Raw genomic sequence first — 25234 nt, forward strand, 5'->3', positions numbered from 1 at the left:
TTTTTTTAAATCTAGCAAAAATGTATTTTTTTTTCTTTTAAAGCAGTTCCAAGTGAATTCACCCAGTGTATTTTCTCTCCTAAATCTGCACTGCAAACATACCACACCATCCTGGACTCTGCACATTTGAATTGCCTTCAATTGAAGCTGCACTACCACACAATGATGTCCATTTTTACATTACAAAAAAAAATGATCCCTCTGTGTCTGTTTCCAGTAATCTTTCTTAGTTTAATTACTTGCATGTATGTACTCTGCTGCGTGAGAAAACGATGTGGTAACGGTACACTCGCCTTCCACCTAACAGCTGTCTAGAATGTATTTGAAAATAGCAAAACTGATGTGCAGCAAATTGATGAACCGTGTTGTGTATTTTGTTGTTTGTTTAGCACACTAACCCACTGCACACTACTGAATGCTTGCCTGGCTGGCACACAAAGAATATTAGTTCTTTATCAATAGGATTAATGCAGTGATCTTGTGTTTTTGCAGCTGGTTTCTTCATTGTTCAGAGAACCGAATCTACTGCAATAACAATGGGTAAGTGTCTATACTTGTCCTGCAAATATTCCTTCTGTTAGGTAGAGTGCTAGCAGGCATAGTTCAGTCATGGAGAACGCCTCAATCTAGCCCCTGCCATTTCCAAGGTTGGCCCTGCCAGCCCTAGTCTTAGTTCTAAATGATTCAATTGAACCAATTAAATCTCCAGCCAGACCCTGAATTAGTTAATTGTCTCATTTTACCTATTTAAACCTAGAGTGGAGTGGCCGTCCAGGACCGATATTGGACACCCCTGATTTAGAGACTGGCAATTGTACTGAACTAATACTGGAGCTAAGTTGAGACCACCAAGCTTAACCTCTGACGTAACTGGATTTGATCCCAGACCGACAAAGTTTAAAGTCACTGAGGCTGGTGAGTTAGGGTCCTGTGGCAGCTGGCTTTGCTGTGGAAACCTGATTTGCGCTCCATGAATAACAATGTGAAGAGTGGTTGTTTATTGCTTGTCAGTTATTTGTGTATGTACTAGAGGAAGTGGATCTATCTTCCACTTAAAAGAAGGGAGTCTAAAATTAACTTCTGTTAGAATTGAATTTATAGCCTCAGTGATATAGTTTTGTGATGTTATTCTTTAAAAGTATTATGTGAAATAATTCAATTTTGCAGTGTCCTTGTCTGATTGTTTTATGTTTTCCACTGTATGTGTTTGCGAGGGTCATTATTATGAGTGTAGCAGGAATCCAGTTTGACTGGTCCTTTAGAAATCTTACTAACCTGCCCTTGCGCATATTCTGTAAATGGTGAAACCTTCTTCATGTAACTTTTTAATGGCAACCTCTACTTCCAGTATTACGGCATTGCAGTGTCCCTGCTAGAATCTTGGATAATGGGAGTCAATCAGGGAGAAGCTCCTGATAAATTTGCTTCTTTAGCCATACGGTGCACCGGACTTCCACCCCACTTTAATATCCCTTAGGGAAATAAAAGCATGAGACCCGTTTTACATTAATATAGTTGCTGTACAGTATGAAAACATTTCTGACATGCAGCTATGTAGCACGATATAGTCTACAGAACAGTGCATTGTGTATGTTTACAACTTTATAATGTGATCCATCTTTACAGTGAACAGTGCTGATGTTACTTTTTTTTAATTAACACTATTCTTATCAATGGAATACAAAATATTTTTGTGAGTTCCACAGTATAACATGTTGCTGTGAAAACTCATTCTGTGTGTTAATATTTTCTCGCCAAGCTGGTAAACTTCTTATATACTGTAGTCACCATTTTTGCTTAAAGGGATTGATCACCTCTTCATTCTAACTCATGGCAAAGTCTTGGTGGATACATGAACAAACTGTCAAAAAACAAATAAGATTTTTTTGTTTTGTTTTTTGGGGGGGGGGGGGGGGGGGGGTTAGTTCACACGTTTAGTGCCAATGCCAAAGTATTTTCACTAGAAAACATTTTAGCAGATTCCCGTTCAACTTCCTGTAGCACAGCCAGAAATACAGACTGTGAATATTAATTTGAGCTTGTTTCTGTTTTTGGAACAATGGCTTGATCTGTCCCCAAATAGAGACGTTCTATTCTAGATGTAAAAAGAGACTGTCCCCTGCACCATCCAGATGGCTTTAACCAAGCCTATGGGGTCGCACCACCTCACATGGACCGGATACTGGGGAGGAGGGCTGTCTTCGTCCTCCTGGATCAGATGAAAAAAACATGGAGAGGAGTTTCCTGAAGACTGGCCTGTGAGCTGATAAAAATGTTATATAGGGTACTGTAACCACCTGTACAGTATCTGATAAATTCAGAATTTTACATGATCGCATTAACGATGATTGACAAACTAATAAAACTGCATGGTGTAGCATGTAGTACATTCATACTGTAACTTGTAGAACACTAGACCGTAAGGTGTTTACTAAGCTTTATCATAAAATACAAGTGTGATTAAATGGACACAGCGATTATAGCAAAGGTAGAATTAATGTAACATTAATGGGGGGGGGGGGGGGGGGGGGGTACTGTTCTTGTCTTTGGCCCAAAGTAACACTGAAACATTCATTTTAATTTAGAGAACCCATTTATTTGAAGTTACAATAAAAATGTGTCACGCATACTGTATCTCACCGTTGAATATGAACATAATATAGTCAACATAGACTTGGAGGTTAGCAAAAAAGCAAGTTTACAGCATTATTATTATTATTAGTAGTACTCATAGTTTTCTATTTGCATAAACTGAACTGTTCTCTCAAATACTAGAGAACTTATATTTAAAATTGTTTATTGTTTGTCTGAGAAAATTGAAGTAGCCACGGAACTTAAAGTATTACTATGCTTTTGCAGTTAAACTGATTTTGATGACAAGATGTAATTACAATAATTTCAGTAAAGTCACATTGTGCGCGTGGGCGCAAACATTCTGTAGCCCTGGAGTACTGTATTGTCTTCCTTCCAGTCCTTAAAAAAAATATATCATAATATTTTTCTATACACACAAACAAATACAAAAATGTTTACATCCAAAGTTCAGCATTGACAGGTGCTTAAAAAACCATCATGCAACATACTGCTGGTTGAGATTGAAAATAATTAAAATCTGGAATTCTTATCTGATCGACAGAAACAGATGCTGTGAAACGTACTGCTTGAGGGTATTTCATGAAAACATTCTGAAATATGTTCTATGAGAATACATCTTCAGACTGTGGTTGATGTTGATATTTTTTTTTAATGTTTTTTTTGGTTTTGACAGTTCTCCACAAACGTGATGGCATTAAGAATTAAATGAAATCTCACATTTTAAGGCACTGTGAGGTTCACGAATCAAATACTTTACCTGCGTGCGTGTTACGACAGTACTAGTCCTCCTAACCCCTGGTGTGAAATATGTTAAAATTGTCAACTGGGGCCTAACCCAAAAGGGCAGCGAAAATGACCATATATACATGTAGTAACAAATAATAGCATTTCTGCAAGTACAGTACACCCTCACTATAATGCCCTTCATTATAACGAACCTTCGGCTATAATGAACCAGGCCACTGGACCCCAAAATAAAAATAAATAAACAATAATATAAACACACACCTTTGCAGTGAAGGTGACTTTTTTTTGTCTCAATAAAAAGCTTGCTATGTAATACACTGCCATGAAAAAGTATTTGTCTGATTTTTCTGCATTTTTGCACATTTTTCACATTGAATTTGTTCAGATCTTTTTGTGAGTTGTAGTAGGAGTCTGAGAGAAAAAATGACATCAAAATTGGGTAATGCTTTCATTTGTTTGGTGTGCAAGGTAATCAAACGTGCAACCTTCAGGTGTGAAAAAGTTATTGCCCCCCTAGATAAGTCAATCCACTTAAAGGGATAATTAGGGTCAGCTGTTTGAATACATTGGTTAACAATCAGGCCTGATTTGGGCCAGCCCTGTGCAATATAAATCTCACTTTGGCCCTTAAATCAGAATGAAGTTGTCAGCACACAGGTTCTAGAGGCATATCATGTCACGATCAAAAGAAATTCCTGAAGACCTCCGGATGCTTATCAGTCTGGAAAGGGTTACCAAGCCATTTCTAAGGCTCTGGGGCTCCACCAAACCACAGTCGGAGCCATATTGTCCAAATGGAGAAAGTTTGGGACAGTAGTGAATCTTCCCAGGAGTGGCAGTCCTGCCAATATCTCTCAAGAGCAAGGCGTAAAATTGTCCAGGAAGTCACAAAGAACCCTAGAACAACATCCAGGTATCTGCAGATGTCTCTTGCCTCGTCTAAGGTCAGTGTTCATGACTCCACCATTAGAAAGACACTGGGCAAAAATGAGATTCATGGCAGAGTGGCAAGGTGGAAACCACTGCTCGCTAAGAAGAATATGAACGTTGAATCTCAAGTTTGCCAAAAAGCACCTGGATGATCCTCAAGAGTTCTGGAACAGTGTTTATGGACCCTAACCCTAACCATAACTTTTTGGCCAACATGGGCCCCATTATGTCTGGCGAAAACCAAACACTGCATTCCACAGTAAGAACCTCATACCAACAGTCAAGCATGGTGGTGGTAGTGTCATGATTGGGGGATGCTTTGCTGCATCAGGACCTGGACGACTTGCCATCATTGAAGGAACCATGAATTCTGCTCTGTATCTGAGAATTCTACAGGGGAATGTCAGGCCATCCGTCTGTGAGCTGAAGCGCAGCTGGGTCATGCAGCAACACAATGATCCGAAACACACAAGCAAGTCTACATCAGAATGGGTGAAGAACAAGAAATTTAAAGTTTTGGAATAGCCTGTTGAAGTAGTTCTGCATAAAGGAGTGGGCCACAATTCCTCCACGACGGCGTGAGAGACTGATCAATAACTACACGAAGCGTTTGGTTGCAGTTATTGCTGCTAAATGTGTTGTAACCAATTATTGAGTCTAAGCGGGCAATTACTTTTTCACACGGGGGCATTGGGTGTTGCATAACTTTCTTTAATAAATAAATGAAATAAGTATCAAATTTTGTGTTATTTGTTCACTCAGGGTCTCTTTTATCTAATATTAGATTTTGGTTGAAGATCACATTCAGTGTCCAAAATATGCAAAAATGCAGAAAATCAGACAGGCAAATACTTTTTCACAGTACTGTATCTCCCAAACGAAAATAATTTTATGTTGCAACAAAGCTGGAAACTATATTCATTATTTGAAAAAAGGAGCAACGCAGGCATACCTCTGTCGTGAATACAGGTTGTCAAAAAGAACTCGATTTAAAAAAAAAAAAGCAAAAAAAAACCAAACAGTAACAAACCTTTCATATCAAACTTTTCATGTTGGGTTGATTTGGAATAAAAGATTCTTGCATGTTGGATTAAGATTTGGTGCACTTTGAAACGATTCATGTCAGACTGTTTTTGAATAAAAGTTCAGCTTCAATGTACAGCTTCTTAATTTTTTAACTAATAGGATAAAACAAAGGCAGAATACTGCATATATGAGACAAACAGGTACATGGAATTCTACTTTTATTCACAATCTCATCTCATTAACTTACTCCAACAGTTTATTGTTCATTTTGATTTCCCTTTCACTATAACAAACCCCTCGATATATCGAACAAAAAGCTTGGACCCCTACAGGTTAGTTATAGAGAGGGGGTACTGTATACCCTATGGTAGTTCATTTAAAGGTGAAATCTTCCATAGTTTATTTCATATTATCTGTCATTTGTAGGCAATTTTCATTATGAACTCTTGTCCTTTACAACTACCAGAACATTTAAATGCCATCCAAAATAAATAAAAACAGATTCTAGTGAATGAAAAGTTACTGATGGCTCTAATTTTGTGTTCATAACTGTGGCTGGGGATGAGTGTCTCCTGATATGTTTTTCAACATTTCAGGAGCCTATTTTTCTGCCTTCAAGGCACCAATCCCTTAAGTAAATACTTCAGTTCGTTTCACACCACAAAAAATCAGACAAACTTGATTGTCTTTTAAAGTGCATTCAAATCCTTGTGTTTGGTTCACTTGCAGCTTCATCCAGACTAGAGTTCTGTTGTTTTCACATTGCACTTTTACAAATGCACTCAGCGCTCTTGCGGATTACTAGAGTGGAAGTTCTTTCCGGAAAAAAAACTTTTGCCCGTCATGCCCAACATGGAGAATACTTTGTGATGTGGTTGTGATGTTGTCTGTGTTGTTTTGGTTTATTTGGTACTAACAACGTCAAACCATTACCGAAGAAACGTAACATGCCGAAAGAGCGCCAAGTACAGTATTTTTCAGAAAAACACTGTTCTTTTGGAGGAAATGCCAATCATGATTTCTTTGCTTGTTTTACTATGCTTAAAGAACCCACTTGCTTCAATAGTAATTACATCTCAAACACTATTAGCGTTATTCAATAGCCCCGGGTTGCGCCAGTTAGTAAGTCTGCCCCATTGTATTTTTGTGTTTGAGATGTTCTTTTGTGAACATGTGACATTATGGCGTTCTTTTCTGGTGTGTATGTGTGTGTTTTTTGACAAGCCTTTCATTGCATCTGTGTGACAAAGGGAGACACTTTCCTTGGTTCTTGAAGTATGTCACTTCCATGATTTGCTTTGCTGTTTGGAGCGGTTCGTTTCCAAGTGAACTGGAATACATTTTGTTTCACATTGCAAAAAGTTGAAATGCAGTTAAGTGGCAAACGTACCCAGTCCCCTTCCAAGCGAATCGAAGTTTCACAGATCACTCCAAGCGAACCGAACCACATTTCAATACACATCAAAGGGTCAAACAAACTAGGTGTGAAAGTGCCCTGAGGGGGCTAAAACTACTTTTCAGAGCTTGTAAATATACAACCTGGTGAACACGATATTGAACAGGATTGTGGGACACTGTAGAGTTAAGAGATTCGATGACTCTGAACCCAGTTTCTGATGGATATTGTAGGTTTAAATTTTGTTTAAAAGTTTGTTTTTGCATTTTCAGTAGACTTGAGCAGTACATCAAATGCTGACTGCCCTCTTTTAATAGATAGCCTTTAAAAGCTATAAAGGTAATAAAAATCTTCCTGCATATACAGTTAGTGAAGATCAGGCTAATCTTTTTATTTTTCCATGCTTTCAATTATTGTGATAAGTGAAGCAGCTTTGATGCCCTTAGAGACAGTTTGCAGTACTGAACATATCCTCTTGTAGACATCTGGCAAGCTGTTTTTATTGTTGGATTGGACTGATAACATCGTAATATTGTCAGAACTGATCGATACCAAATTGAGGCTTGCAGCTGCATCGTCAGAAGAGGGAGAGCAGTTCGTTCCAGGCGGTGCAGATTTACATTTAGGAAGCTGTTGCTATTACAGATGCACTCGGCTCAAGGTTAATATGGAAATATCAGTATTAACTCATAATCACTTTGTTATACAAATGTGTAATGCAATTGCAAACAGTGTGATTTAAGAGAGCATTTTTTTTTATAAAATAGAACTTTCCTGTAACAGAAAAGGCACAGATGTTTTAGTCATATTTTTTTTTCCTCTTACCGAGCAGTTGCTTGAACACCTTCAGTGGTAATAAAATGTAAATGTGCTTATTAATCCCAGGGCAAAACAAGTGATATTATAAATATTAAAATGTTAGCGCATCTGGAGAAAACCAGACAGACACAATCCGCTTTCTCCTGGTATGATGCCTCTGGGGATGTGTGACAGAGGAAGAATGAATCTTGGTTATAAATGTTACTTCCGACCTGTGAGGGCGCTGTGTAAAGAGAACAGAGTGCCCCGGACTGGATGTTCTGACAACTCATTCCAAGGGAAAGGTGGAAGTCAGCCATCTAAAAAGGGGGTGGAGCTATGGTACACCATGTTATTGCCCCAGAAGGGAAGTGATGTAGCAACCGCAGATTGGAGGAGAAACGGTTGCACTTGCTAACCAAGGGGGAGTGACTGGGTGATCTGTTCTTTTTGTTATGTTTAAGAGAGAACTGCTGAAACGAGAACTATAGTGTTGGTTTGTTTTGTCTTGTTTGCAGGACTTGAATTTCAGCGTGGAATCGTGCATTTTCCAAGTTGCTCCTGCATATCTGCAACTTTCAGTGCAGGAAAATCCTGCAGAGATATTTTAAGACGCCAAGCTACCCGATTTAGAATGCCTAAAACACTACAACGATCTCTAAGGAAGTGGGCATCGGTGATGAAAGCACTATGAGCCGCATTCTGAGTAGTTCTGATTAAAATAAATAAATAAAAAGTAGTGCTGGATATTTTAAGTGCCGCAAGACTTTATTCTCTTGTATGTGATTCTCGACCTCTGTCTTTAAGCATTATAGAAACTCAGTACACTGCAGTATAAGTAAACAGTTTTGATTTGCAAGTGGTGACTTAAGCTTTCATTCTTAAAACTCAGCCCCCTTCATTTTGGGGTGCCAGCGCACCGAAGGTTGTGCACATATTACTCAGGCACCGTAAAAGCCACCTGCCTGTTTCATGGCTTGTTTAAAAGTACAGGGCTTTCCAAAGATTAAGCCTCTCATCATGTGACAGAGTTCACAGCTTAGGTTTTGTTTTGAGTCTTTTGCTCCATCATTGAAGCAGCTAGACTGAAAGGGGGAGGGGAGGGGAGGGGAGGGGAGGGGGGGGGGGGGGGGGGTGGTAGTATCGCTGGAGAAGCTCAGATTCCTCCCACCCACCATGGTCATTTCATATTGAGGTTCAGTGGTGCATTGTATTTATTTTTTATTTTTTTAAAGCCACCTATGATTATAATATATATAGCAGTGACCAAACATGATTTTTTTTGGGTTTCGCTTTTTTTTTTAAACACATATTCTCATCTCTACCACATATAGTGCCTGATCCTGTTGCAACGTACATAATATGAATGGCAAGAGCAATGGAGAGTGCTATCTCTCACAGTGATGAACAGCTGTTGGGTCTCCTGAAAGCAGCTTTTTTTTTTTAAAGCAACACCAGTGTGAGTGATGAATACAGTAAAAAAAAAAAAAAAAAAATATATATATATATATATATATATATATATATATATATATATATATATATATATATATATATATATATTTATATATGTATAGTTTTTTATATGCAAAGTGCCTTTTTTTTTTTTTTGCCATTCACCCTAAAAAAATTAACCCACCCCATTAGCTGTAGCATAGGGGGGAAATCCCCCCAGCACACAAATTAAATTCAAGCCCTGGTTTGTTTATTAGACGGTTAACATGTACTGGGAGCTGTCGCTTAAGGCCAGCACCAACCCGGACAGCACTTCACCACTGTACACGAATAAATTGTATTTCACCACTTGCACGTTAGCAGTCACTCTGTACTTGTGATCGTGTGTGTGTTATACTGTTATTTCGGGACTGTAAGCCCTTCGTTTGCATTGGCTGGGGTTGTTACTGGATCACCAGACCGGGATTATAAAAATAAAGGTGTTTTGATTGTGAACTTTGTCTGTCTTCTGTTTCGTAATCCCATCACCTTTACATCTGCACACTGCAAACCGCTTTGCCACAGGATGCTTAGCTTTTGTTCACAGAAACTCCAATTTATAGCTAAGCAATGATTGCGTCACAAGCCTGTGTGTTCACACTGTAGTCTCTACAAAGTTATGCCGTGAGTAAATGATAACCAGGAATTGTTTTTGTTCACAAATAGCATCTCGGTTATTCAAATTATTCAAAATTCTTTGGAACCAAAAATAACAAAGCACAACAGAAAATATCTACAGAAAGTCGAGCACATGAGAGAAGCTGTTCCAGGAGACACGTTAGGATCTGTCTGGTTCCTAAATACACATCGGTGAATCTGTGAAAATATTGTGTGACCCCTCACTATTTACATCCCTAATAGTTAATTTAATTACCCTAATTCTATCCCTACCCCTCACCATAACTTATTACCAGTTTTTCCTGGAAAAAAGCAATACAGTTACAAACTGATTTATAGTGATGTAAGAAAAAAGGGAGGCATTGCTTTGCCTAAAGTAGCAGAGCTGTGGATAGCTGTTTTAAATACGCTGAGGCAGATCACAGGAAGGGGGGAGACAGAGGGATCAGAAGCAGAGGGGATAATTATTATGAAACTCTCAATCCAGTACCTCTGTACTTTCAGAGTTTAAATGTGCCATTCAGTATGCATCCAATAACATACATATGTAAAAGGAGTGACCGTCTTTTGATTTAGATGAGCCTCAAGGATATATAGAAGTCAATCATACACATACACATATACAACTATGGCCAAACATTGTGCATTGCCCTGTAGAATGAAACCTGACAAATTAACGAAAAACTGACAAATTAAAAAATGTGACATTTCAAAATCTAACCTGAAATACTGTACTACTATTATGGCTTCCGCAAGACACTTGCAATGTAACTGTAGCTTATTTGATTGCATGATGCAAGATCAAAATTATGTTCATATAGTTTAGTTAAAAAAAAAAAAAAAGTCCTAAAATTCTAGGTTCTGTAAAACATTTGGCCATAGCTATATGCTGCCAGCTTATACAGACTTTTTTCCTAATTTTGCGATGGGCCATTGTTTGCCATGGCAACAGTCTTCACATAACGTGCCATAGACTGACTCAAGAGATTGCCAGCCATTCAGCCATTATTATTTCAGGCTTGACATGTTTGTGGCCCCAGCTGTCTCGTGGTGATGCACACTTGAGGACGGCTGTCTTAGAGCAGCCCACCAGCAGCACTGTTCTTGCTACAGGCGTACCTGCTCGACATGCAGCCACCAGCAAGTATCTTGCAAATTCTAGTAGATATTTGCCTTTCGTCATTTCGGGTAGACTGTTTGTTTGCAGTTGTACTGCTGTCTAATAGTGATCTCTAATAATCATGGTTGTACATTCCTAATACAAAATCAGTGTACCTTTCTAACATATGCAACTAAAATGGCAAGGATTCCATGTGACAAAAAAACAGTGCAAATCACAGCCAATTGAAATCCAATACACAGAGTTTCAGTGGATGTTCGCTTAGCTTTCCATAGCTATAGCTACTGTAGGTGGTACAGAAAACCGGGTGGTAGCAAGTACAGCTTGGTATTGGCAACAAAAACATCCCTTTCGGTTCTTTTTGCTGTAGAAAAAGGATGCCAGACAGCCGCATCCATTTTTTTTCACTTATTTGTCCAATACTGTACAGTAAGATTGGCAGGCCGCACTGCCAGCTGACATACAGCTCCTAGCATATTCCATTTGATCAGCTCAGAAAGCTGCTCAGGGTTTACTGAATATTTCATTAAAGCAGCCAGAGGTTCTCAAGATAGGCAAGTCTCAAATGCACAGTCAGGTTTAACAGTACTGTTGGAAGTCTTGGAAACACTTCTGCAGTGAAAACTGTTTAAGTACTGTGTACCGGTCTTGAGTCACCATAACAGAAACACATTCTTCATTAGCATTGAATGGATAACATTGGGGCGCCACTGCACTAAGGCTGCTACGATTAACTCGAAAGTACATTTTTCGATCGATTACATTCCTCATTAAATACATTAGTATAAATACTGGATATTCGATTCAATAATTACATTTTTTTAACGTGCATTGTTAATAACATTATTTATGTTTATCAAAGCAAATGCACTGAACGCCTTGCTGTTTACAGTATTGGTGGCTGACAAGCAGTGGGCGGGCTGTTCTTTTCCTGCTCGTGTTAACTAGCAACTGATTTGCTGGTCCTTACAAAGCAGTTTTGTAAATGCTTTGTAAGTATTCGCTCAACTCCAATGACCAAATGACTGGGGAAATCGCACAATTGCAAACGACAATGCGTTGCCGAATTGATGCAGTGCTTGATGAAAAGAAAGTCATTCTCAGAATTCAGCTGTCTCATTTAGGTGTACTTGTTATATTAATGGAATATTGCATGAACGTTCATGGTAAGCTGTGCTTATTTCACCCTTTAAGGGGATGGTCTTGGATTATTCGGCCAATCTCATTTGGGGAATAGCTACAGTACGTGTTGTATCCTTCATATACTGTATTTAGGGCTAACTAATGCCTAACTACCACAATCCAGAAAGTGGCTGATTTTACTTTTTAGTCAAAAACAAATAAAGAAAAAAAAGATCACTTTGTTCTTTAACATATTACAGAATTAATGTATCCACATGAAGCTGTTCTGTTCTATCGGTGAAATGTTGGTTTGTATTGGTGAGTAAATAGTTACTCTCTTTTGTTTAAGTAGATAAGCTGTGTTATTCAGTGACGTATCTCAATTTGCCTAACTGTTGAGTTCCAGAGAATCTCAGCAGACATGTTAAAACGTGTGTCCCCTATTCTCAGTGTAGTATGTGCTGATAGATCCACTGTTGAATGGAGGTGACTCTTCAGTTTCACAGCAGGAACACCATGTTTAAGGTTTATAGTGCAGTATAGTTTTGTTCTGTAAACCAATTTATGCATTTCAGTGTTAATGGGTTATTGGCCACCCAGATAGAACCATGTTTTTTTGTTTGTTTTTTTTAGATTAATTAAAAGTTTCATGTCCATGAAATGATTCTTTACTTTTTGGAATAAGGTAGAGCGCCTGGGGAGAAATCGTTAAATCTGTCAAAATCGTTAAATCGTTAAAAACTCAGTGGATATAACCAATAAATCCAATAAATAAAACCAAACTGAGCAAATCAATATTTAATCTGTCGGATAGAAGTTTGAAAATGCTGGGTTTTCAAAATGCATTATATATTAAAAAAAAAAAAAAAAAAAAAAAAAAAAAAAGCCAGCATTAAAAAGGCCCCTTTACAATTGAGACTGCAATGTACCGTCAATATAAAGGTCACTGTTAAAGGCCATTTTATTAAGAAGAGAAACAAAATCTATTCATCTAAAATTGCAAGTGCAACTAGTTCTTCCAGAAGCTTAACCTAGACACATGTGCGTAATTGAAATGCTGGTGCATTCTCATCATAATGTTACTATCGTGGAGTGCTGTAGTACAACCAAGTGTTTCAGGCTATTCCAGTAAATTAGGACAGTAGATAGGTAAAGTAAAAATGAAAATAGTTCAAAATGTTTAAACTACTCACTACAGCATCAGTTGGCTAACACGATGCAGTGTATTAAACTAAAACTAACGTTTCTAGATGGCCATCTCTAATAAGGAGACATTTTTCTTTACTTTTTTTCCTTTCTCAGCTGCCTGCAATGGGAAGCTGGAACAGCACACAGAAAGGCGTGGAGTTCTCTACAGCCCGTCCTGGCCTCTGAGCTACCCAGCGGGGCTGAACTGCAGCTGGTATATCCAGGGGGACCACGGGGATGTCATCACTATCAGGTACACCAGTCTTAGGGCATTGGAACAGCCACAGCCTTCCCCCCCAAGGTTAATGGTAGGGTCCTCGTTCTATAATCGGGGATCCTAATGCGTTAGTCATTTTACATGGTGAACTCTAGAACTACGTTGATTTTCTTTATCAAACTTTTATCATACACCCCTACCCTTCTATAGATGTTTCGGGTTGCATTTGGCTAAAATCAAATGTAACATTTTTTATTACATTTACTCTTTCGTGTTCTTACCTTTGCACTTACATTCAAACTGCTTTTGCAGCGCCCAATTCTACACAGACTGCTTTGCTGTGGGATGCTGGGAAGAATATTACACTTGTAATAAATTACATATTATTAAGATGTAGCTGTTCTAAAATCCCTTTCAGGTAGTGTGCAGTTATGAGGACCCTGTAAATGTCTCTGGAGTGGTTTTTAAATAAATGTGGTTCTTGTGAATTTAAGGCTTATGAAAGATACTGTAATGCAAGTGAAACAATTGGTTATGTTCTGGTAAATGACTCCTTTTAACTCAATCGCTGCATGGCTGCATACTGGATGCTGAAAAAAAAAAGATTTAAGTTTGTAACTAAATCGTTTCATTGGATATCATATGTTTGGTAGAGAAACATACAATATGATCTGTAAAATTAAGATAACTTAAGTACAGCTTATTATAAATACTTCACTTGTGCTGATCAAACATAATTTGTACCACCTACAGTGCTTCAATGTCTGGTATACAGCGGGTGTAATGCAACATGAGCTTAGAATAGCTGCATCCCTAAATGCTAAACTATGCATCCTGATGTTGGCCAGATAGCAGCAACACTGATGGACTCGATCACATACTCAGCATAGCGTGTCTTTTTCCTGTCAAAACCGAGATAGTGATGTCTTTAAGCAAAAAACAAGGTTAGAGCTGCAGCTGTTTAAGTGTCATTTTGTCAGATGTGGATTGCAAGGTCTGCCAATTCCATATGTTTGATAAGCCGATTGCCAGGGATGGCAGGAATCTGTTTGATGCAGAATAATGGAAAAATAAGATTTTTAGGGAGGGGGGACCACCATTTTTTATTTTTTGCTAATAAAAAGAAAAATCGATTTATTAACACCAGTGCATTAGCTTAACATTCACATAAACCTACATTTTCAGCATATTTGGTTAAGGTTTTCTGGTTTAAAAAAAGTGTGTATCAATAAATAGTCTATTAATTGTTATTTAAACATATTGCTGTGCTATTTATATTAATTATTTTAATCATAGTTTTTTGTCCCCCAGTGAATTTAGTTTTTTGTACTTGTCACTCTCTTTCCTGATATAGGCTAAACATTATTAGGTAAAAGTTCCAGAATCTGGAATCTGTGTTTTATGATTCTGCTGTCCATATGTATTTGCCAAATTTAACCAGCGGTAGTGTGTGTGTGTGTTTGTGCTTTTTTGAAGGCAATCCGTATTCTCAGATTCAAAAGCTGGAGGCCTACGTTCAAGAAATGTGCAGCTGACCTAATAACCTGCTTGCACAGATAGAGGAGCTGGATAAATGGTCTCGGATTTAAAACCAGCCTTGATTATTTGTTTATTTTATTCTGTTTGGGGCCATCAAGTGCATCTTCTAATGAAGTGGCTTCAATTGTATTAAACCTTTACTCTTCATGGTATAAAACGTAAAACAATTACAGCCTGTTGCAACATTTTTAAATGTGTTTTTCTCAATTTAAAACCAATTGCTAGGATATTAGGGAGTCAAGTAATGATGAATACCATGCTTTTTAACAGAACAAAAAAAACAAATGGTAATCGCCTGAGTGTAAATGATCTATTTTCTAGATAAATCAAATTCCTAATCCATAAACCATATGACAGTGGTGCAGTCTGATTGCTGCAAATACATTCGAGATGATGCAGAATTGTACAGCTGCACAGTCCTTTAAAAACTCTGAAACATTCTGTTCTGGCTCAGAATATGATGAGTCAGATTGTTAAATTAGGCCTTTTTGAGGATTGACTAGCTTTTTCATGCACTACGTTCTCTCTGGATAATGGAATGCTTCGCTCTGACATTCCATGAAGTTTTCTGTCTACTGCTCCCAACATGGTCATAGAACTCAGTTAAATTCTGGGGACCTGTGTGTACAAACTGGAAACATCCCTGTCAATCCCAGACTGTTAAGAAGTGAAAGCCAAGTGCAACTCTTACTCCCTATGAAGTGCTTTTCAGTTGACCAGGCTGCATCTGAGTTGATAAGTTGGAACCTTGAAAGGTCATCAAAACATGTGTTCGGTAAGAAATCCATTGCAGGTTTACCTTGAAGCTGTTGTTTCTGGTGAAATTATATTGATTTCCGCAAATGCAATTCTTCATGAAGCCATTTAGTAATGACTGGAACACATTTCAAGGGTCACCTATAATCTAAAGGTCCCACTTTGTTATGCCCTGGGGTTCAGCTACAAGGTAAGCACATCTCTGACAAGGCTGTGTTTCAAGGCTGTGTTTCCGTTGAGGGAGTCTGAAGACGTCTTAGACCACAAGAGAGAAGATCTGAACAGTCTGTTTTTTTATTATGGAGTAAAAAATCAGCCAGTAGCAAGTCAAGCTCATTTAGTGGAATGTAGGATTCGTGGGTCTTTTCTTTTTGTCAATAGATAAACCTTTGTTGGCCGGAGGTTGTTTTTAGGAAACACAACAGCGCTGCAGCCGTGTTGCTGTTTGAAGTCAAAACTGTAAAGTTAATATTAAAAAAAAAAAAAAAAAAAAGTCTATACATAATATGCTGTAACCATATACAGTATAATTATTTTTGCTTTATTGGCGGTTTTGATTGGATCGCCAGTAATACTTCCACCAATCGGAGGGTTGCATACAGTGACTGTTCCTGGCCTCTGACAGACAGGCATGCAGCACAGGTTAAAGAAACGCTGGAGAAGGGAAAGAATGTGTCGGCTGTCAAAGTGAATATGAGAACGGCAGTGAGTGATGAAGCCAATTTGCTTGAAAACATTAAAAGGAAACCAGATATTTCCATCAATAGTTTTTTTTTTTTTTTTTTTTAACAAGGGGTTAATTAAGTAACAGCCAAAATTGTGTATGCCAGACTTGTTAGAAAATCTTTAACACAGTAGTGCAAATTGGCTTTGGAGTATTGTCATTACTACTATTAAGACACGGACAGTGCAGGGATCACAAAGTCAATAAACAACATGTTAAAAAAACTGAGCTGATTTTGCCAGTGCTTGCTCGTCTATTAATCCAAAATTATTTCGAAGCACATTTTAAAGCATTTTCGTTTTGGCTTTATTGTTAATGTTTTCACAAGTGGCAATTTTTGTAGCTCTTATTTGAAATCGTTCTTATGCATTTATTGTACTTACTCTTAATAGAATTCTTACAAGCAAATATCTTTACTATAAGTTTGACTGTTCTTGGGTGAAATTGCTCTCAAACAGAATTATTTACTGTATTTATTTGCTGTTATTTACTACTGACTTTATTGTATTTTATAACTGCTCTTATCTGTAATGTGATATTTGGTAACAACTATAAGTTGCCCTGGATATTTGCATCTGCACATAAATAAATAAATAATACTGTCCCTAGTGAACCATAGCTACGTTTTAAAATGCATAAATGCCTATTGATAAAGTTTACTACAGTTAGTAATCATTTCCAGTTACTGGCACCTTAAAATTTAAGTGCCATATAAGAACGACAAATATTGTAACTGATTTTTAGAAGGCTGCCTTTGTTGTCCAGGTTGCTTGAGTGACAGTGTAGGTGCTCTAACGAGTTACTGTAAATTAGGTACTGTTTTAGCAGACAGATTTAAGTAAACTGCAAAACAAACTGCCAATCCCCCAAGGGATTGATTTCCCGTTATACAATATTATAAAACAATAGGAAACACTTGCAATATTTAGCACATACTTTTGTGTAACTGGGATTCCCCATCACTTGACTGTTGTTTTGTTAATTAATGGCATCCCAGACATTGTTTCAGTCCTTTTGATAGAGGGCTGTTTAGTTGCACTCATTGGATAGGCTTCCAAATACAATTTAACATATTTAAACAATCCAGATGAAAATTGCCAGTTACCAAAAAAAAGAAAAACCAAACAAACAATGCGTCAGTTTGATTTTGTGCCTCACTGTGCTCTTCATTTGGTAGGTATGACACAACAGGAAGACAATTATAGATTCTTAAATTGTAACCACATTCAGTGTCATTTCTCCCTGGGGCTTTCGAAGGGGCTGACATGAAGTCAAAGCAATTCTTCATATTGCTTCCCATTGCTTCTGTATTAACTCATCAGCCCACAAAGATAATACTACCTCTTCATGTTACAATGTCCCCAACGTTTTTGTTTTTTTTCTCACCATATCATTGTTATGACTGGGTCCTCTGCAGTAAACCCAGAATGAGTTACACAAGAACACACTGCTACGGTTTGCTTCTACTTTAAAGGTATAACGACTGATACAATAAGTGAATACGTTGGTGTGTAGAGTGTTTCTTCTTGTATAAGATGTAATCTCATGCTAACGGCACGAGAGGACAGCAAAGCTAAGCTGCTCAAACTGTGCGAAATGACGTCTCTTATATATTAACTTAATATTAATTGCACAAATGAAGACTGTACTCAGGAATATTAAAAAAAATAAATAAATATATATATATACACACACACACACACACACACACAGTGTGTGTGTGTGTGTGTGATATATATATATATATATATATATATATATATATATATATATATATATATATATATATATATATATATATACACATATATAAAATGTATTTGTTTTCTAAAAAAATAACTTATATGTGGTCGTCTTAGAGTTTAGGACTGCTGATAGTTGCCTTAATACTGAATACAAGGGCCTTAAGGTAACTTTACAGTGCCAACAATGCAAGCAAACCAGGATTCTCCAAAAAAGTGCACTCAATTGTGAGGTGTTTTTTTCCCTCAATCAATGTTTTACTGTATAATGGTCTTTTGCTGGTGGCATGGAAACACAAAGCTGCCTGTTCTGCACTGCTAATAAATTCTATTCTGTGATGAGACGATGTTGTCTGATTTAGCGGCTAGCACTCACAGCCACTTCAGAGCAGCCTGTTCATCACCATCACATGTAAAAAAAAATAAAAATTAAAAAAAAGGCAGGCACTCGGGTGCAGATGTAATAAAGAATGAAAAATCTGTACAGGTTAATGCATGTTTTGAGTAGCTGAGCCGCACAGCAATGAGGAGAATTTTCCCCTGACGTTCAAGGCTTCATAACTCATTCCGGGGGTTAGATAACCCTGCTGTGCAGGTGAACAGCTGCTGTGACCCGCAATGCAGAACAAAGGAGCTCTTTTCCTGTAGCACAGTTTAATCAGATTGTAAACTGGGGATTAAACCAGAGCTGTGTCTCATTACTTCAGCTCCTGCTATCCTGTTTAATGTTGCCCATGTGCTCCACACAGTGTTTAGTGATAGGGAGCTTTACTGTGCTTCTGGTCCCTCTTGCCAGTATAGCAGGATCAGTGACTGAGCAGATTACTCCTGCTCCAGAGGCAAGCAGGGTTTCAGAGAGAGGTCTTGGGTTAAATGGATTTGGAATCCTTGCTGTGTTTATAAAGAGTCTACTGCAGGATTACTAACTCTGCCCCAATGTATGCATCATAGAATGTTGAATCACAATGCCATGAGAAGTAAACGTGCATGAGTTAGCACTGTAACAGTTCTTCTAGTTCAGAGTGCCAGTTTCAGTGGTGTACAAGCATTGTCTTGAAATCTATACAAAGTTTGCAAAGCAAAAACTTTCAAAGTGTCTGTAAGGCCCACCACCAGCTGGTTTGAAAATCGATATTTCTGAAAAACTCTTAATGTACAAGGTAACAAATAGTATATATTTTGTATATAAATATAGAAAATAGTAATTTGATTGACATAAAGTAGTTTTGACTAATTTTTAATCTAATCTAATCTTTGTCTAATAAAATTGCCATACGGTATATTTGCAGAAATTCTTGTTTTTGCCCATGTGTATTGAATCCTGTGTGTAGACCCACTTGTGCAATTTTGCTCATTTGTTTCAACTTGAATCCATTTATGTGAGCGCCATCTCTAAACTACTTCAGTCTTCACTGCGTTGTTTAGCTTTGCGATACGTGATTAGTATTAAAAGACAATATTTTTTAAAGATGGCTCTTGCATTAAACAATGAATACAAAGTAGGAAATATTAGCTAACCACTGTACCATTTTATTGGTTATAGTATTCCAATAAAAATTATTGTACCTTTAAGTAAATGCATTATGATAACTATGTTGATGTGTATTATTCAAGTCTGCATGCTTTGAGGCAAATTGGAGCATATGGGAACATACAAATGCAATACATTATTTAATAGATATGTATGAGTTCCTGTCACGGATGGCTGGGCGGGTGAATAAGCAAAACACATTAATAAAATAACAGGAACAAGGTGCAAACCAATAGGACTATAAAAAAACAAACAAAAAACCTCAAACATAAATAACACAGAAGGCGAAAAACACTCCCCACATACCTCTAACACACTAACTGTTTCACCACCCGTCTACCACCTTATTTATACACCCCTGGCATTTACTCAATTGACGGCTCCAGTCACATTCCCACGTGTGTTTTTGCTAAGTGGATTTTAACTCCCTCCCTGCCAACTAATATAAGCAACACACACACATCCCGGTACTTCGGCAGAGCTTTTGCCCTGCCACACCGCCAACTACCTTTAACTAAAATGTCAATGTCTGCTGCAGAAAACTTGTACATGCTTTTGTTTCTTCCAGACTTGATTATTGCCCTACTTGTGTCTCCAGTCACAGTTCCTAAAAAACAATATTTAAAGCCAGAAGAGGAGCAGAAAGGAATTGTAGTCCATCCTCTGCATCAAAGTACCTAGAAAATGAAGCTCTGATACCAAATTGATACAAAGATAGGAATTAAAAATGTCATGTAACTTCTTCCAATATATTAGTTGTTATTATTGGTTATTGCAGTGGGAGTGTCAGTGCGAGTTATGGCTCATTAAACAGGAAACCAGAAATACTACATAAGTGTCAGCAAATTGTCATTTAATTGAACAGAATTTGCTTGGCGATGCAAATGTGAAAACAAAGGAAGCAAAAGATAAATTTTTACAATGTAGAAATTGTGGCCTTCTGTATAAGGGACTAACGGGGGCATGGCTTTAAATTCAGTGGAAAAATGAAATTGTTGAATACATTTGAAATGTATTGTAACCATCCAGAAACCCTATCAGTAAAAGCCTTCTGATATATAGTCCTGTTACAATGCCATGTGTATTCCAGACAGTGCTATCAAATAGGTTTAGCTTTACTTGTACACCAAGGTGTGAGATGGCAGGGATGGCATGAGGGATTGAAAATAAATACACAAATAAATAAATAAGTACTGCAGCAGTAAAGCAGTTACATTGGCAGCAGGGGGAATATAGGGTTAATGTCAAGAAGTGAAAAGCTGAAGTAGTGAGATGAGCTCTTCTGAAATTATTATTTTTTTTGTGTGTGTGTTTGTTTTTTTTTTTTTTGGTTAATAATATAAGTGTTTACTCTTCAGATACGAGGTGGGTGGTTTTTAACACTAATTACACGGGTCTGTGCTCAGAGGTGTTTAGAAAAGTAAATGGATTAGTTTACCTTACCAAAAGAAATCATTAAATTTTTTTCTCCATGCCTTCCAGGGTATAAATCCTCTGGAGATAGATAGATGTTTTTTGACACTTGCATTTCTTCAGCAGGGTTTCATTTTTCTGCCATTTACCATATAGTTGTTTAAAAGCATACACTGCTTTCCTGCATCTGCCTAAACAATGGTGTATCTCTGTCCTTTGATGTGTCTCTTGTGTAAGTATCACGACTTCACCAAGTCCAAGACAGCACAGATATCACCGCACCAACCATTACAGCGACTTCCTATAACAGCTCTACGACATCACCGCGACAGACATTACAGTGACTGCCCATAACAACGCTACGACATCACCGTGACAGACAGACTGCCCATAACAACGCTACGACATTACAGCGACTGCCCATAACAACGCTACGACATCACCGCGACAGACGTTACAGCGACTGCCCATAACAACGCTACGACATCACCGCGACAGACGTTACAGCGACTGCCCATAACAACGCTACGACATCACCGCGACAGACGTTACAGCGACTGCCCATAACAACGCTACGACATCACCGCGACAGACGTTACAGCGACTGCCCATAACAACGCTACGACATCACCGCGACAGACGTTACAGCGACTGCCCATAACAACGCTACGACATCACCGCGACAGACGTTACAGCGACTGCCCATAACAACGCTACGACATCACCGCGACAGACGTTACAGCGACTGCCCATAACAACGCTACGACATCACCGCGACAGACGTTACAGCGACTGCCCATAACAACGCTACGACATCACCGCGACAGACGTTACAGCGACTGCCCATAACAACGCTACGACATCACCGCGACAGACGTTACAGCGACTGCCCATAACAACGCTACGACATCACCGCGACAGACGTTACAGCGACTGCCCATAACAACGCTACGACATCACCACGACAGACGTTACAGCGACTGCCCATAACAACGCCACGACATCACCGCGACAGACGTTACAGCGACTGCCCATAACAACGCTACGACATCACCACGACAGACGTTACAGCGACTGCCCATAACAACGCTACGACATCACCGCGACAGACGTTACAGCGACTGCCCATAACAACGCTACGACATCACCGCGACAGACGTTACAGCGACTGCCCATAACAACGCTACGACATCACCGCGACAGACGTTACAGCGACTGCCCATAACAACGCTACGACATCACCGCGACAGACGTTACGGCGACTGCCCATAACAACGCTACGACATCACCGTGACAGACGTTACGGCGACTGCCCATAACAACGCTACGACATCACTGTGACAGACGTTACAGCGACTGCCCATAACAACGCTACGACATCACCCACGCCAAACTATAGTTCAATTCCCAGAAGACTCTGTGAAGTTTACAAACGTGTCACTTACCAGGAACTACCCCTGCCCCCCTCAGTATGCAGATTTTAATATGAGTTAGCAGTGTCAGTGAGACTTGTATTGCACAATTGCAAAACAGGTATATACCAGGTTTGATGAAGATCTCTTGCAGATCGAAATGTTGATCTTAGATATAATAAAAAATTAAACACTTTGGAGCATAATATGGAAGTGTGCGGGTACTATGTTTGCTTAACTTTTAAATCTTTCTACCCTGCACCTTGAAAGACTTTGGATGTGTGTATTGATTTTTCTTTATTTACTAGCGGCCCCCCCATCCCATTTCTCAGAGTGTCGATTTCTCAAGGAAGAAATAAACAGGTTGTTGTTACTGTTGTTTTGGCTCCAACACTGCCTTTGTGTTTCTCTTGTTTGCTGCCGCCACAATTCTTTCCAAAACAAAACCCTGTCAGTTCAGCTTGTTACAGTTACGCTGCTCTGTTTGTGTTGTGCTCTTGTAGCCTTTAATAAGTATATTTTCAAAGAAACAAGAAATCACCATTTAATGTGTGCAACAGAAGTATATATTGGGATTTCAAACAACAAAAGCGAACTTGCTCTGGATAAAAGTGTCATGTTAGAAAGAAAGCAGTGGGTTCATTCGGCATATGACAGGGCAGAGAAGCAAGGACAACAATATAAAGTTAAACTCTTTATTTAAAAAACAAATCTGTACAAAATATACATTTAAAAAAAAAAAATCCAAACAAGTCATGTGTGTGTGTATATATATAATCAAAACACATGCTGACTATCAATCTGCAACAAGTGAAAAACAAAAGAATATGATATGCTGCCCAACTACATAAAAAATGCTCTTGGAAACACACTTATTTCATGGAGGTTTTACTTATCATATTTACCAATCTAGTTATGATGAAGCTCTATGGGAATGGTGAAAAAAAAACCATAGTCTTCTGCAGTCAGAAAATCTGTCGTGAACCCCGCTCTGAATACGTCATGTGTCCAAGTTCCTGGTAAGTGACACTTTTGTGAACTTCGCAAAGTCTTCTGGGAATTGTAGTTCGGTGTGGTTGTGTCATAGTGCTGTTGTGGGCAGTCGCTGTAATTGTCTGCGTTGTAATGTCCGCCGCGGTGATGTCATAGCGCTGTTATGGGCAGTCGCAGTAATGATTGGCACTGTAATGTCAGTCACGGTGATGTCATAGTGCTGTTATGGGCAGTTGCTGTAATGCCTTGCGCGGTGATGTCATATTGGTGTTATAGGCAGTCGCTGTAATGTCCGCCGAGGTGATGTCAGCGCGGTTTTGGACTCGCTGTTATGTCATGTAACCGTTTGTGTAAGACAAACAAGGTGCGCTGTTGTTGTATATGTGCTCTGGTTGTTAACAAGATTCTAGCTTCGGTATCTCCGTGCGGTGAAGATTGAATGTGATCTTAACAGACAGTGTTACTACATGTAATACTTTTGACTGTCAGTTTGTGCTGTATACAACATTTTAGTGGGGAATTAGCAGGTGGAAATTATGTGGTATCAGAGATGGTGACCTTTTTTATTATATGTCTGTATAAAACTTAGGAGTGCCTGATTTTCAAGGGTTTCATTTAAGGTCTGGTATCCCTGTCTGTCATTTTATGAAATTCACACCTGTCCGATATTTACTGTACATACACAGTAATTTTCTTTTGTAAATGACCCTTGTCCTACTGTGTGAATACGGATATGGAGCTATCAGAACAGCTGCAGGAGAGAGAGCTAGATCCTACAGCATACCAGCAAAGGAAAGGCTCCAGCTTAGTACATTACATGAATGCCCAGCAGGGTTCACCTTGGTCTAGGCTGTGAGCAGATACAGCCAACAATGGTTTGTAATGCCTCCAATCAATGTTTATGATCATGCCTGCCTTGTAATCATACCTGTCAGCTTCTACTGAACTATCTCAAAACAAGCCTTCAGGGAAATCTTTTCAGTGTTTACACTGGAATGATAAAAGCTCATGTGACACTGGGAATTCGCAGGCATTTACTGGCTTAAAGGTAAATCGGAGTTGGCTTGGCTTGCAGTAAAGTTAATCTGCCTCCACTGGTACTGTAGCAATGAGTGGAGAGGTCTTATCACCATTTCACTATTTAGAATTGCAGTGTCCTTAGCAGCTGAAAGGACATGTTTTATTTTTCTTAGTTTTTTCTTCATTTTAACTGCCTCACATCTTTTTGTTTAACATTTGTGGAAATAATAATACTACATCAATGTATCTATCTATTTACAGTGTCACCTTGTTTATTCCTCATAAATGGATATAAAAGGTCATGAATGTTGTTTGCCTTATATAATATATACAACAAACTGTTTACTATTGTTGGGACGAAAACTGATAATTTGATAATATCTCAATAACCATGATACACATATCAAGTTTTATAATAATACCGCATTTCAAGAAAGACCAACATAAATGTTTGTTTGTTCTGCAAGAACATTAACCTAACCTTTGAAACTAGCCCACTGTAGAGCCAGTTTACAGCTGGACAGAGGCAGTTAAACAAAGCCATACTAGTAATACTTACCTCTATCTCCCTAGTTGTAGCTGTGCTCCAGTCATTCATAAACTGCCTGATCAGGACCCTATCCCACTGCATTGCAGGCAGATGCACAGTACTGTGTGCCACAGCAGCTAAGCAAACGTGTTCAATCCTTTTCAACTTCCCATGAATGCATTATATATTTAAAAAAAAAAAAAAAAAGGAAAAAAAAAAAAAATCAATTAAGTACTTTTTATCACTACTGAGAAGCAAATATTTCACTTTATGTGGTTACTTTACTTGCAAACTATTGTGAGTTCTTTAAAACCTGTGTGACTC

The 25234-nt window shown here is 38.4% G+C and overlaps 1 protein-coding gene across 1 annotated transcript in view; it reads left to right on the forward strand.

The window, feature by feature from the left end:
* Nucleotides 1-25234, forward strand: part of LOC121296705 (low-density lipoprotein receptor-related protein 3-like) — a 38300-nt gene that overhangs the window by 2809 nt on the left and 10257 nt on the right. Inside the window, exons 2-3 of the mRNA XM_041222475.1 lie at nt 493-540; nt 13149-13287. Coding sequence (XP_041078409.1) covers nt 493-540; nt 13149-13287 — 187 coding nt within the window. The remainder of the gene's footprint in view (nt 1-492; nt 541-13148; nt 13288-25234) is intronic.

Source organism: Polyodon spathula, chromosome 21 (genome assembly GCF_017654505.1).
Source record: "Polyodon spathula isolate WHYD16114869_AA chromosome 21, ASM1765450v1, whole genome shotgun sequence".
Classification (NCBI taxonomy): Eukaryota; Metazoa; Chordata; class Actinopteri; order Acipenseriformes; family Polyodontidae; genus Polyodon; species Polyodon spathula.